The sequence below is a fragment of the Alnus glutinosa genome, chromosome 14 (assembly GCF_958979055.1).
Source record: "Alnus glutinosa chromosome 14, dhAlnGlut1.1, whole genome shotgun sequence".
Taxonomy (NCBI): Eukaryota; Viridiplantae; Streptophyta; class Magnoliopsida; order Fagales; family Betulaceae; genus Alnus; species Alnus glutinosa.
Genome location: NC_084899.1, coordinates 6,047,723 through 6,063,108, shown reverse-complemented (window position 1 = coordinate 6,063,108; position 15,386 = coordinate 6,047,723). Strand labels below are relative to the sequence as shown.

At 39.0% G+C, this 15,386-nt stretch overlaps 1 protein-coding gene across 1 annotated transcript; it reads left to right on the top strand.

Annotated features, from left to right (window-relative positions):
- Nucleotides 1–627: 627 nt before the first annotated feature.
- On the top strand, nt 628–8,012 carry LOC133857242 (potassium channel AKT1-like). Its single transcript, XM_062292435.1, has 11 exons — nt 628–1,023; nt 2,279–2,644; nt 2,804–2,861; nt 2,954–3,271; nt 3,397–3,642; nt 3,760–3,858; nt 4,053–4,085; nt 4,217–4,402; nt 4,692–4,886; nt 4,992–5,067; nt 7,042–8,012. Exons 1-11 carry the CDS (start codon nt 836–838, stop codon nt 7,944–7,946), a joined length of 2,670 nt encoding a protein of 889 aa, XP_062148419.1. The 5' UTR covers nt 628–835; the 3' UTR covers nt 7,947–8,012.
- The last annotated feature ends 7,374 nt before the right edge of the window (nt 8,013–15,386 follow it).

Sequence of the window (15,386 nt, the reverse complement as noted above, 5' to 3'; positions counted from 1 at the left end):
GAAAAAAACAATTCTGGAAGTAGGGGCAATGGAGTCTAAAGGTTTTATTTAAACTAAGGGTTAAATACCCCATTGGCACCTGAGTTTTCATTTGTATTATAAGTAGTACATGAATTAAGGATAAAAACCCAGTTGGTACCTCTGTTACATTTTCCGTCTAAATTTTAACGGCCCGTCAAGTGTCAACTGTTGAGATTGACACGTGGCAATTTTTTTTTTTTTTTTAAAATTATATATATATATATATATATTTTTTTTTTTTTTCTACTACATGGGATGGTTCAGCCACTCCAGACCAGCCAAGAGCTAACCCACTATTTTTTTTTTTTTTTCTTTTTTAATTTTATTATTTATTATTTTTTGAAGATTTTTTATTTTTTATTTTTTTATATAATGCCATGTGTCGATCTCAGCAGTTGATACGTGGTCGGCCATTAAAATTTGAACGAAAAATGTAACAGAGATACCAACTGAATTTTTATTCTTAATTCAAGTATCACCTATGATACAAATAAAAATTTAAGTACTAAATTTAAATAAGTTTAAAATTCAAGTACCAACAGAATATTTAATCCTTAAACTAACGAGGACAAAGTGTTTGTGAAATTGTGAGTGAGTGTATGAGAAAGGTTTAGAGTGTTTGAGAAAGGTTTGGAGAGAGCGGTTGCCGCTTGCTATATAAGGACAGTAGGACACCGGCATTCTCAAAGAGAAGAAGAAAACGCTATCGTAACGTATTGCAATACGTGTTTGTTTTACGCATACAAGAAAGAAAGAGATAGAGCCCCTTTTGCTTTGTACAAGCAAGAGAGCAGAGTGGGCTTTTTCTTTGACTATGGAGGCTATGATGAACAGAGGTGTCTTTAGTGTTTCATTGTGCGGTCAAGGGGAGATTGAACCGTTGTCAAGGGATGGTAGCCACTACAGTCTCTCCACGGGGATTTTGCCGTCTCTGGGAGCTAGAAGTAACCGCAGAGTCAAGCTCAGGAATTTCATTTTGTCCCCCTATGATCGCCGTTACAGGTTCAAAACCAGTTTCTTCTTGGTTTTCGTTTTGTTTAGATTTACTTATTTTTTTCATCTTTCCTGCATTGTTTTAATTGGTTTGGCTTTTGTTTTATATGAATGATTTTATTCTATTCTTGCCTTTCTGTTTCTGGGTTTGAACTGGATTTGTTGAAATTTGAGTTTACAGATTTTTTGTTTTCCTTAAGGCTGGCTATATTGAATGAACATTTATTATGGGCTTATTATATATTCTTTATTAATGGGTATTTGGAAAAGATAACATTGAAGTTTGTGATGCTATGTTTGTAACTAGAACTATTACTTTGTTTTGTGTTCTCTGTTTCTTTTTAATTTTTGTTTCCAGTGGTACTTTTTGAGAGTGATTCTTGTATTTTTCTTTCTGGATTTTTTCTTTTTATTTTTCTAGACTCGAACTTTGTTTCGATATTATTTTCTTGTTTGTTTGTGTACTTTTTATTTTGAGTATTCGGAAAAGAAAAGATACTGAATCTTTTGCTGCTCTCTGAGATGCTAAAAGTATTTATTTGTCTTCTTTGTTTGTTTTCTTAAGATTATTGTTTTATGAATATTCTTATTCTACTTTTCGGGAATGGTTTTTCAGTTGGAAGCTTTTTCCCTTCTGTGGGACATTTTTATCCTTAAATTCAGCGTATTATTTCTTGAACTATTTAGTTGATTCTTTGCCAAACAGATTTTACAAAATACAATCTTATTTGCTTTTTTTCTTTTAGGAAAAGTTCGTCAGTCTTCACGTTGATTTGTAATCTTGGATTCTTTTTTGAACTATTTAGTTGATTCTATGGTAGTTTTTACAAAATACAATTTTCTTGCTATTAGTTCTCTTAGAAAACCTTCTTCAGTCTTCACATGGATGGAATAGGAATCTTGGATTTTTCAATTCTTCTCTTTGAATTGTCACAAGGCAGACCAGGGCTACTTCTAACTTGGAGGCTTTGAGATTCTGGTTGACCGCTATGGAAAACAATCTGCAGCTTCTGTAGTCGCTGTCTTAGTCATCTCTTCCTATGCCCATGTAGACTCTTTTACTAATAGAGCCTCTAAGTAGTAGATACATTTTTGCATGAAGATCTCTGGTCTTTGCTCTTCACTTAGTAGAAGAGTTCCTTTAAACAGTGTGATCTATAAATATCCAACAACTATGAGAAATCTTACGAGTTTCTGGCCATTCTAATTAAAAAATGTCATATCTTTTTGCTAAGACTAGCTCAGATTAAATTGGTTGTCACAGGATATGGGAGACATTTCTCGTTTTGCTGGTCATCTATACTGCCTGGGTATCACCGTTTGAATTTGGATTCCTTAGAAAACCACAGGGACCTCTCTCCATTACTGATAATGTTGCAAATGGATTCTTTGCTGTGGATATTGTTATTACCTTCTTCGTTGCTTACCTTGATAAGGCATCCTATCTACTCGTTGATAATCGGAAGAAGATAGCATGGAAATATGCAAGATCCTGGCTGGCCTTTGACGTAATATCAACAATCCCTTCGGAGCTTGCTCAGAAGATCTCCCCTTCTCCTATCAGGTCGTATGGCTTATTCAACATGCTTCGCCTTTGGCGTCTCCGAAGAGTTAGCGCCCTATTTTCCAGGTGAAGAGGTTTTTCATCTTAGAAATGGCTTCCAATCACTGAAAACACTATCGAAATGGGCTTTTGGTTTGATTGAAAATTTTATTTTGAAGTAGGTTGTCTCCTAGAGAAAACTCTTTTCTTTTTCTTAACTTCAGGTTTATTTTTCTCTTAATACAGATTGGAAAAAGATAAGAACTACAATTACTTTTGGGTTCGATGTGCAAAACTTATTTTTGTAAGTCTGTTATTACTCTGGGATAATATAGGTGAAAGAAACGCTTTGCTCCCTACTGAACTATCTCATTAGGATTTGGATATTCTTTACAGGTTACCCTTTTTGCAGTTCACTGTGCTGGATGTTTCTATTATTATCTGGCAGCACGTTATCGTGACCCCAAAAAAACATGGATTGGAGCAACAATGAATAACTTCCTTGAACAGAGCTTGTGGATCCGCTACGTGACTTCGATTTACTGGTCCATCACTACTCTAACAACTGTTGGCTATGGCGATTTGCATCCAGTGAATACAAGGGAGATGATCTTTGACATCTTCTTCATGCTATTTAATCTTGGATTGACAGCATATTTGATTGGAAATATGACAAACTTGGTTGTCCATGGGACCAGTCGGACCAGAATATTTGTGAGTAAAATGATGCTCTGCCATACATATAAAAGTCCAGATATGTGGTGTTTTTGTTTTAATGCTTGCTAGTTTCCGGACTCATTCTTAATGCCCTTTCCTTTTCTTTTCTATTTAATTTCCAGAGGGATACCATTCAAGCTGCCTCAAGTTTTGCTCAGAGGAACCAACTGCCTAGTCGCTTGCAAGATCAGATGCTTGCACATTTATGTTTGAAGTTCAGAACAGACTCAGAGGGGCTCCAGCAGCAAGAGACTCTTGATTCCCTTCCTAAAGCCATCCGGTCAAGCATTTCCCGTTATCTTTTTTACTCTCTGGTGGATAAGGTGTACTTGTTCCAAGGGGTTTCAAATGACTTGCTCTTTCAGCTGGTAATAAATTAAAAGCTGCTCAACTTCCAAGCTTCAAATGCTTCTCTCTAAAGTGAATTTTTCCAACTTTTTTTGGTAAATGCTTACATGGTAATTTTATTTCTCTAAATTTTGAAGGTCTCAGAGATGAAAGCCGAGTACTTTCCTCCCAAGGAAGATGTGATCTTGCAGAATGAGGCTCCCACAGACTTCTATATACTTGTCACTGGTGCTGTGGTAATAATTCAACATATTTATTTCTCAAAATCTTGAAAGCCTGGATTTTACATTTTTAAATGAAGTTCGATAGGGTTACAACACCCTTTTTTTTTTTTAGCTTTTTTTTTTTAAAAAAAAATATTAGAATTGCAATTTCTTTTTTAATTAAATGTAGCGACCAATTGCTCTGGTTTGTTTGAATTACTTCACAGGATCTAATTGTCCTCAAAAATGGAGCTGAACAGGCAAGTCTAATCTCTCAACTAATCGCCTCTGGTTTGTTTATAATTTTAAATGGACGTGTGTGGGATTGAATCATATGTCCTGGTGTCCATGCTATCCAAGATGCTGACTGAAATCATGGCTATGACTGTAGGTTGTTGGAGAGGCGAAAACTGGTGATCTGTGTGGGGAGATTGGGGTACTCTGTTATAGGCCACAGCTATTTACAGTGCGGACCAAAAGGCTGAGCCAGCTACTACGGTTGAACCGTACCACATTCTTGAATATTGTTCAGTCCAATGTTGGAGATGGGACCATTATCATGAATAATCTCCTTCAGGTTTGTAAACTTTATATAATCTCATGATATCTAGTCCTTTTGTCATGTAGAAACCCTTTTCGTAGTTGGAATACTCTGTACATTTGCTGCTTTTGCTAATGAAGAAATAGAATTTTTCAAGTTTCTCCTTATGGCATAAGGTTTTCCATTTCCCTAGGCTTTGATCAAACTCAATAGATGGTGGTTTTGTAGTATATAAAGAATTTAGCTAATGTGAAATAGTTTTGATTATACTTACCATAAACTTTAACATATTATGTACTACATACCTTTTCTTCTTGGTGGGCAGCATTTGAAAGAACTTCACAACCCAATGATGCCAGATGTTTTAGGGGAGACAGAGAACATGCTAGCTCGTGGTAGAATGGATCTACCTCTTAGTCTATGCTTTGCAGCTCTTAGGGGAGATGACTTATTGTTGCATCAGTTGTTGAAACGGGGCCTCGATCCAAATGAATCGGACAACAATGGCAGGACAGCTCTGGTGCTTGAATGCTACTGCTTCTGATTTTCTTTCATCAACTTCTTAAAACTTGAATGCTAAAAATTTTATTTTTCAAATTTCTCTCCTCGTTTTGTGTAAAATCAGCACATAGCAGCTTCGAAAGGAAGTGAGAACTGTGTGCTTCTACTACTTGATTATGGGGCTAATCCTAACAGTAGAGGTACCTTCTAGCACAACAGCATACCCATAAGACGGCCAATTATGTTTTAACTACGTACTCATCAATGTCACCATTTTTCCATTTGCTTGTTCTCTTTTTTATTCCTTGCACTGTTCTGTTCTTTGTTTCTCAAAAGTGGTTTTGAGTGATTCAAACTCGAGCATATGAACCTTTACTATATTTCACTTCCATTTCTTTTCTCTATACTTCCCTCCAAAAAGGTTTTGTTAAGTGGATCTAGACCAAGATTGCAGCAATTTTACTGTACGCTTACATTAGCAACTTCAAGTTGTTGGTTTGTGGAATCCCCTTCTGGTTTCATTTGCAGATTTTGGCAGTTTCTCTTAAGAATGTATAATATAATTTCCAACAAAGGATTTTCAAATCTTTCTCCTACGGTATATATTTCTGAATTATTTTGATCTCTACTGTTATCATACTAAATCATCCCAAATGTTGAAGCTTCACTATATTTTTTAATTTAAGCTCTATAACAAATTTGTCCCCCTTGAGCAATATTTTAACACACAAACTTTATTTTTCAGACTAAGCAATTTGCCTTATAGTTTAGATAAATAATGCACCTACATGTTGACTTTTGGGATGCCTGTGTGCACTTATTATCAACTGAACCTTTGTATTATAATACCAATACAGAAAATCTAATAATATATGGACAGACTTATTTTGGCATCTATTAAACCAAACACTTAACAACACTCCTCTCCCCCCACCCTAAAACAAATATTTATTAATAATAAAGAGCTCTATGATTGGTATAAGAATCCAATGGATAATTTGTTTGTTGGAACATTTGCACTACATGTTATTGTCAGCTTGTATTATTATGTCATTTGCATTTCTTGTTTGGTTTTTAGCAATACTTTATATAATCCTGATATGGTTCTATATTGGCTAGCAACTTAATGGTATTATTATTAGATTCATTTCTGTTGTTTAAAAATATCTTATGAAGTTAGTGTTAGCTTTCTTATACTCTTATCCATTCAGCTGTTTCATACCCTTTAATACGAAAGAAAAAAAAAAGAAAAAAAGAAAAAAAGAAAAAAAATCAAATAGACTGGTGACTTCTAGAGTCATTCATGTGCAGTTTCCACTCCTTGATTGCTGACTTCTAGGGGCTTTGCAATAATACTTTATATAATCCTGATATAATTGTAGAATATTATTGTACGTCCATTTACTATTTCTATTTTGGCTAGCAACTTAATGATATTATTATTAGATTCATTTCTGTTGTTTAAAATATCTTATGAAGTTAGTGTTGACTTTCTTATACTCTTATCCATTCAGCTGTTTCATACCCTTTAATTCGTGATTGGAGGCGCACACACGAAAGGAAATAAAAAATAAAAAATTAAATATGACTTCTAGAGGCATTCATGTGCAGTTTCCGCTCCTTGATTGTTGACTTCTAGGGGCTTTGCACGTCTTTTTCTTGTCCCTGCTTAATATGACAATCTCACAATTCAAAAGAATCCTTCCACTATTCTTAAATATTTTGGGTAAGATTGTCAGTATCCTAAATGGTATAAGTTACACCAAAAAAAGAGTGTCCTACTTTTTATATCTAAATATGTAGAACTATGATAAGTCAGATTACATTTGAAGTGTCTATGTCTGCTTATAAAGTTTTTTTTGTTCAATTAATCCATGCTTAGATATGCCTGCGCCAATGTGTGTTATTTATTCACATTATCAGATATGGGTTTTCATGTTGTAAGGTCACCTTATTTTCAATCAATAATGGTGTTTTCACGAGTATGCTTTTGAGTTTGCAAAACACAGCCTGCCTCTATCTAGCTTCTGTCTTATCTAAAGAAAAATAAGAAGACTATCAAGCGCTCTCTTTTTTGGTCTTAAGAACGCAGTTTTAACTAAATTTCCTTTTACTTCATTGGATTTTTTGAAATAAGGTCAATATCAATAATGAATTATTCTGCGTATTTGCAGACTCAGACGGGAATGTGCCACTATTGGAGGCTATGGTGGGTGGTCATGAACATTTGATCAAGCTACTGCTAGACAATGGTGCAAATTTACGCACCGGAGACACTGGTCAATTGGCGTGCACTGCTGCTGAGCAAAACAACTTGACCTTGCTCAAGGAAATAATTCGTTGTGGAGGAGATGTCACACATCCCAAGACCAATGGAACCACAGCTCTTCATGCTGCAGTTTGTGAGGGCAACATGGAAATAGTCAAATTCCTTCTGGATCAAGGTGCTGATATTGACAAACCAGACCATGATAATTGGACCCCAAGGGATCTAGCTGAACAACAAGGACATGAAGACATTAAAATCCTTTTCCAATCCAGTCGAGAGCTGAAAACTCAACCCCTCGTATCGACTCCTGAGAGGCAGAATGGGGCTCGTTTCCTTGGGAGATTTACTAGTGAGCCAACAATCCGTCCTTTATCCCAGGAAGACTCATCACCCAGTGCAGCCGACATATCATGGAGCCAATCCCGTCCAAGGCGTAGGACTAGTAACTTCCACAACTCACTGTTTGGCATAATGTCAGCTGCCCACACTGGGGAGAAAGACATTCTCTTCTCTGTTAGCAAGACAAGTAGTGCTTTGAAATGTGAAGGTGCCCCTGCTAGAGTGACCGTTAGTTGTCTAGAAAAGGGAGAAGTTGCTAGAAAGCTTGTGCTACTTCCGAGGACTTTTCAGGAGCTACTTGAGATTGGTGCTAAGAAATTTGCGGTCTTGCCGACTAAAGTCCTAAGCAAGGATGGAGCTGAAATAGATGGTATAGAGGTTATTAGAGATGGCGATCATCTTACTTTTGTTAGCTGTGTTAGAACTGAAGAATCTGATAGCAAAAAATCTCAAATCAATGGATGTTTGTAGCACTTTTAGTACATATACGTGGAATCTCCTTTCCTTTTTCCTGAAAAGGAAAAAAGAATTACGCCATGCAAACCTATTGTTGTGGTTTGTTGTTACTGTGCACACACCAATGATGAATATTATGAGAAGAAAAGAGAGATAAAAAGGAGAGAAAGACACAAGATTTACGTAGCTCGGCAATTTGCCTACGTCCACAGGAGTGAGTGTGGCTATATTCTGTATCTTAAAGTTTCTAGGTTACAATACAACATATATATAGTAAACCATTGCAGCCCCCAAAAAATCCTAGTTCCCCTGCAGTAATTCGCGAATTCCCTGACGCGCGTTCAGACAATAGGGCACTACCATTCGGACGGCTACATAAACCCTTTCTCTGTCCGCAGCTACCGCATTCCTATTCAGACACCGCATCGAATAGGTGCTCTCAGGTCTAGGTGTTCGCTGAACTGTCCGGGCACCTAAGCAAGCATGAACTCCCTGTGGTTGCTGTCTACTGACCCGTTCAGACATGCTTCCGAACACTAGAAGACTTCCAGATGCCTTACTAGGCCCGTTCGGACGGTCACTTGCGGATATGAGCCATTTGTCCCAACAATCTCCACCTTGGCAAGTATTCAACACCTTGAAGATAGACATGCTCGTACCTTCACCTGGAACTGGTAAGTTTGGGGATGCCGCCTCCTCTCATCTCCTTTCTAGCACCTAGAGACATTTATCAAGTTCAAGCAATGCTTGAACTTGTCTGCGGTAACAGGCTTCGTCAACATGTTTGCTGCATTCTTAGAAGTGTGGATCTTTTCAAGTAACAAATCACATGTAGAAACCAATTCCCTGATCTTGTGAAACCTCACATCAATATGCTTGGTTCTCGCATGATATACCTAGTTCTTAGCCAAATAAATTGCACTCTGACTGTCACAGTGTAGCTGAACTTCACCTTGTTGAATACCCAACTCTCTGACTAACCCTCTGAGCCACAAAGCTTCCTTAGCAACCTCAGCTGCTGCCATGTACTCTACCTCAGTTGTGGACATCGTAACAGTAGACTGGATTGTGGATCTCCAACAAATAAGTCCTCCTACAAGAGTAAACATATACCCTATGGTCGACCTTCTGTCATCCAAATCACCTGCATAGTCTGCATCAACATATCCCACAACTGACACATCACTTTTCAGTTCGAAAAAAGTGATGCCATAGTCTGTAGTACCCCTCAAGTACCTGAAAATCTACTTGACTGCATCCCAATGCTGTCTCCCTGGATTTGCCATGAATTTGCTCACCATGTTGACTGCTTGAGCCAAATCTAGCCTAGTACATACCATCGCGTACATCAGACACCCCACTGCGCTGGCATATGGAACCTTCGACATATCCTCAGTTTCTTCAACTGTCTTTGGACATTGTGAGGTAGACAAACGGAAATGATTCGCTAAATGTGTACTCACCGGTTTCGCATTCTCCATGCTAAACCTTTCCAGCACCTTCTTCACATAATCAGCCTGAGATAGCCACAATTTCTTGGCATCTCTGTCCTTGCAAATCTCCATCCCAAGAATCTTCTTGGCTGCACCCAAATCCTTCATGTCGAATTCTTTGCTCAACAAAGCCTTTAGCTTGTTGACTTCTTTCATACTTCTAGCTGCAATAAGCATATCATTCACATACAGTAACAGAAAAATATATGAGCCATCATAAAGGCTCCTCACATACACAACAGTCATACTCATATCTGTTGTAGCCAATCTTAATCATGTAGGAGTCAAACTTCTTGTACCACTGCTTCGGAGACTGCTTCACCCCATAAAGTGACTTCTTCAGTTTACAGACTAAGTGCTCATGTCCAGGATGACTGAACCCTTCTGGCTACTCCATGTAAATCTGCTCCTCCAAATCTCCATGAAGAAAAGTTGTCTTTACATCCATTTGCTTCAATGCCATGTCAAAGTGTGCTACCAATGCTGAAACTGCCCTGATGGAAGTATGCCTGACTACTTGGAAAAATATTTCCTCGTAGTCAACCCCTTTCTGCTGTGAGTAGCCCTTCGCTACTAGGCAAGCCTTGAACTTTTCTCCTCCTTTTTCTGATACTGCTTCCTTCTTCTTGAACACCCACTTGCACCCTATCGCCCTCTTCCTCTCTGGAAGCTCCACCAAATGCCACGTCTAATTCTTGTACAATGACTCTATTTCTTCTGCCATAGCACCCTCCCATCTACTTTTTTCTGGCTATTGACAGCCTCCTGAAAAGAGGTAGGATCTTCACTACTAATAACAAGAGCATAAAAAGCCATATCCTCAAAACTATACCTGACTAGTGGGCCTGATAGTGTGCATGGGTTTGTCTGTGTCTATAGTGTGCTGCTCCTCAGCGCCTGAAGTAGAGGGCTCTGTACCCTGAGAAGTGCTCTTCTGCACAGAAGTTTCTATCTTTGCCTGCACCATCTGCTTATCACTGCTACCGTTTTCTGGCACCTGATGCTCTTCTCCCTAAGTTCTCTTCAACATGGAATTTTCATCAAATACCACGTCTTTACTGATCACCACCTTGTTTGCCTTCGGATCCCACAACTTTTACCCCTTCACCATTTTCTCATATCCGAGAAAGATACATTGTCTAGACTTCGGGTCAAGTTTCAAATCTCCTCACTAGCTACATGCACAGATGCTGAACACCCAAATACTCTCAATCCAAAGTAATCTACCTTTATACCTGTCCAAGCTTCCTCTGCAAACTTCCCTCCTAGTGATGCCTTCGGTGATATGTTTATCAAATAGCAAGCCATACTCACTGCGTCAACCCAGAAAGTCTTCACAAGTCCAGCATTCAACCTGAGACATCGTGCTCTCTCCACAATCGACTTGTTCATCCTTTTCGCCACACCGTTTTGCTACGGTGTCATGCATACTATGAAGTATCTCTTTATCTCATGCTGCTCATAGAAGTCTTTGAACTGATTATTCGTGTACTAAGTTCCATTGTTTAACCTGAGACACTTGATCTTTCTCTCGATCTGATTCTCCACTTCAGCTTTCCACAATTTGAATTTGGCAAACATCTCTAACTTGTGTCGCATGAAGTACATCCAAACCTCTAAAAAAATCATCAATAAATGTCAGAAAATATACATGTCCTCCCCGTGATGCTGTCCTCACTGGCCCCCAAACGTCAAAATGGATGTAGTTTAAAACACCCTGTGTCTTGTGTGTGGCTGACTTGAATTACACCCTGCTCTGTTTTCCCAGAACACAAAACTTACAAAATTCAAGTTTACATGTTTTAACACCCTTCAATAGATTTTTCCTATGAAGTTATAACATGCCTCGCTCATCCATATGACCCAAACGCATATGCCACAAAACAATATTATTTGACTCAGACTCCACAGAAGCTACTCCACCTACAACTATATTTCCTTACAGTTTATAGATATTCTTCAAATTTTTCTCTCCCTTCATCACTACCATTGCACCCTTTACTACTTTCATTATCCTGCCTTCAGACTTATAACTAAACTCGTTAAAGTCTAAAGTACCCAATGAAATTAGATTATTCTCTACATCTGGCACATGTCTAACATCACATAACGTTATAACCATACCATCAAACATAGTTACTATACCAGAATTAACTGACCTGTAAGTGTCAAATCAACCTCTGTTGGACGTCACGTGAAATGAGCATACTGAGTCCAGAAGCCAAGAATCCACAGGATGCTCTGAAGTTGAAGCAACAGAGAGTTTATCGCCATCAACAGCGTCTAAATCTTCCTCCACCATGTTTGCAGACCTTGAGGAACCTTCGTTCTCGTCATCCTTTTTATTTTTCAGGTCCGGACAACCCTGCTTCATGTGCCCTTTCTTCCCGCACTTGTAGCAATTGACGTCCTTCCTCTTCCTGGACTTTGACCGAGAATTCCTTTCATTCGAAACGCCCCTTGTTGCTGCTTCTAACACGTTCCTGGTTACCCTTCACAATTAGCCATTCTCCTTGAGAACTCTCATCACTGACTTTCTTCCTTTGAAGATACGCCAGAAGGGCTCCTGTAACGTCCTCTAACTTCAAAGACTTTTTCCCTTATGTCAGAGTTGTAACCAAATTTTCATAAGTGGTAGAAGCTGGGAGTGAATTCAACAGCATCAACGCCTTGTCTTCGTCTTCGAACTTCACATCAAGCCTCTTCAAATCACCGATTATCTGATTGAATACATTGATGTGTTAGTTCAAGTCCGAGCCTTCCGCCATCTTCAGCCCATACAATCGCTGCTTCAGATAGAGCTTGTTCGTCAACGACTTGGACATGTATAGGCTTTCCAATTTCAACCAATTTGCCGCTAGAGATTCTTCATCCATGATATGATACATTACATCATCTCCTAGACAAAGCTGAATAGTAGCCACCACCTTTTCCTCGAGCTCTTTTCAATCTATGTCTACCATATCGTCTGGTTTTGCCCTATATAATGCCTTCACCATACCTTGTTGCACCAACAAATCCTTGACACGCCGCTGCCATAACCTGAAGTTGCCTGTTCCATCGAACTTCATCACGTCGAATTTTGCAGAAGATGTGCCAACCCTAGTCATCGAAGAACTTGCTTCTAGAACATGGCTCTGATACCAATTGTTGTGATTTGTTGTTACCGTGCACACACCAATGATGAATAATATAAGAAGAAAAGAGAGATAAAAATGAGAGAAAGAAACAAGATTTACGTTGTTCAGCAATTTGCCTACGTCCATAGGAGTGAGTGCGGCTATATTCTGTATCTTAAAGTTTCTGGGTTACAATACAACATATATATAGTAAACCCCTGCAACCCCCAAAAAACCCTAGTTCCCCTACAATAATTCTTCCCTGACGAGCATCCGGACGATAAGGCACTATCGTCTGGAGGGCTACATAAACCCTTCCTCTGTTCGCAACTACCGCATTCCTGTCTGGACACTACATCGAACAGGTGCTCTCGGGTCTAGGTGTCCGCTGAACTGTCCGGACACCTAAGCGAACATGAACTCCTTGTGGTTGCTGTCTACTGACCTGTTCAGACATGCTTCTGAACACTAGAAGACGTCTGGATGCCTTACTAGGCCCGTCCGAACGGTCACTTGCGAATATAAGCCACTTGTCTCAACACTTAGTTTGGATCTTGGGTGTAGATTTGGGTTAAAATAGGGTAACAATCTTTTCTTTATGTTGCTTGTTTATCAGTTTAAAATCCTTCTAGGCTGATGGTTAAAGAAAATAAGATTGGGAGGGGAGATAGAGAGAGTTGCCACGTGCACGTCAATGTAACGACAATGTAAAGAAAAAGTTTACGTAATAGTCAATGCAATTGAACATATATGCTCAAATAGACTCTTGAAGTACACAAGAGCAAGTTTGATGTACAGGCCCTAACAGAGTTCATTTGAATATAAATGCTCATACATGCTCCCGTGAGTGTTAGAAAAAAGAGACGAGAAAAAAGCGATAAGAACTTAGAATAAATTTGGAACAAAAAGAGTTCATTCGAACAAAATGAATCGTGTTTGGACGAAATAAAATCTTTCACGTGTCAAGAAGAAACACAATCTCATTTTATCGAATATATCTCGTTCGAACAAACATAGCATTTCCAAGTGTAAGGAAGAAACATGCTACAAAACAGAAAAACACAATCTCATTCAAACGAAAATAATCTCAATCGAAGAAGAATCACATGCTAACAATGGAAGATAAAGTCACTTATAATACAAGATAACCATTACTACACCACATCACATAATAACCAGAACAAATTCTAAAGCATCACAACATAACTTAACATAAGAAAATGGGATAGCTTCACAAAAGAGTATCAAATTATACGCGTTTTAGACAGAAGCCTACCAAACTAGCAAAGGTCTCAAACTTGGGTAGCCAAGTATCAAAACCTCTCACTTAAGGGTATTCCGTCAAGATTCGCTGTTAAATCCTGACGGAGCCCCCATCACGTGCGACACACGTGATTTTCTTAATCAAACTACCCATTATGCCCCTCTATTACTTGTCGACATACGTACGAGACACTGATTCTTCTTTGGATGAGAATTCAACTTGATATAATGGAAGAGGAGGAAAACACACTCCATTGCTCCAGCCACCATTTTGGCTACAGACCACCGACACTCTCCGCTATCGGAACCATCTCTGTCGCTCCTTGGCCCTCTTCCTCACACATATTTAGGCCGCATCTAGTGAAGAAAAGCTTTGACTCCCTCAATCCATTCCTCGTTCTTTTCGCCATTGCCTGCACTTTTCTCAATCGAAACCAAAACAACAACAACAACAACAAAGATCGAAGCGTTTCAAACAAGTCAAACCCTTCGACCCCGCTTCGATGGTACAAGTATTCAGATCGGACGGTTGGCTATAACGCCATCAACAGTTTGAGCCATAGATGCTACTCGAATCTACGTCAAGAGTCTGCATAGGTGGCCGAAGATGAACATTGGTGATTTTGCAATGACACCCACATCAGTAATTACTGTTTTTCGAGCTCAGATCAGTTGCATCACCGCTAGCCACGGTGAGAGCCGGCTCAAGAAGAAGACTAGAAGATGAAGACAAAGACTGTAGTTGTGGACACTTTCGTTGTTGGCAAAGAGGAAGTTTCATCAGATTCACCTCCTTCGTCGTCGCCCCACCTAAGTCAGTTAAGCACACAGCAAAGAGAACAATATATGTGGCTCTTGGGCACGATTGACTCTCAGAAATAGAAGGCCAGATGAAGACAAAGGAAGAATGGTCTACCCACTCCAGTTTATCTTTATGATAACTCGAGTCCAGCTTGTAAATGAGAAAAAAGAGCAACAAAGGAAAAGATTCCTGAAGACTTGAAGAGAGTTGGATGGAGAACACTATATGTGTCTCAACGATCCTCGAAGACAACGGCGGCTCAAATTGCACCAAAGAAAGAGGATACCGATCTAGAACAGATGGATTGAAGAATGAAAGGCAGGAAAATAAATGGGTAGGCAAATTGTTTGGCTTCTGTTCTTTTTCCTGTATGTCCCCGGCACCCTAAAAAAATTGGCAGCGACTACTAGAGATGGTGCCACCAATTTCATCAAGGTTTCTTGCAGCGCCACCAACTTTCTTGCCCTTTGTTGCCAAAATACGGGTGAAAATAATCTGACCTAGCCACTCAAATGGCAGATATGCTGGTACCAACGAAGAAATCCCATGGCCTACATAGTTGAGTTTCAATAAAAAGGACGCCGAAATCACTTTGGTTGGAGACGTTACACGGTTACACTCAAGAAGTAACAGAGAAAGCAAAGTTTGTGAAAAGAAGAACCATTGAAGGGAAACTAGAAAAGCTTATACGACGAAAGACATGGTGGTTTCTCTTCTGGGATTCAGAGCAAAGAAAAGTCTTCGCAGAGTTGTGTGTTTTATCCAAAAAGAGAAACAA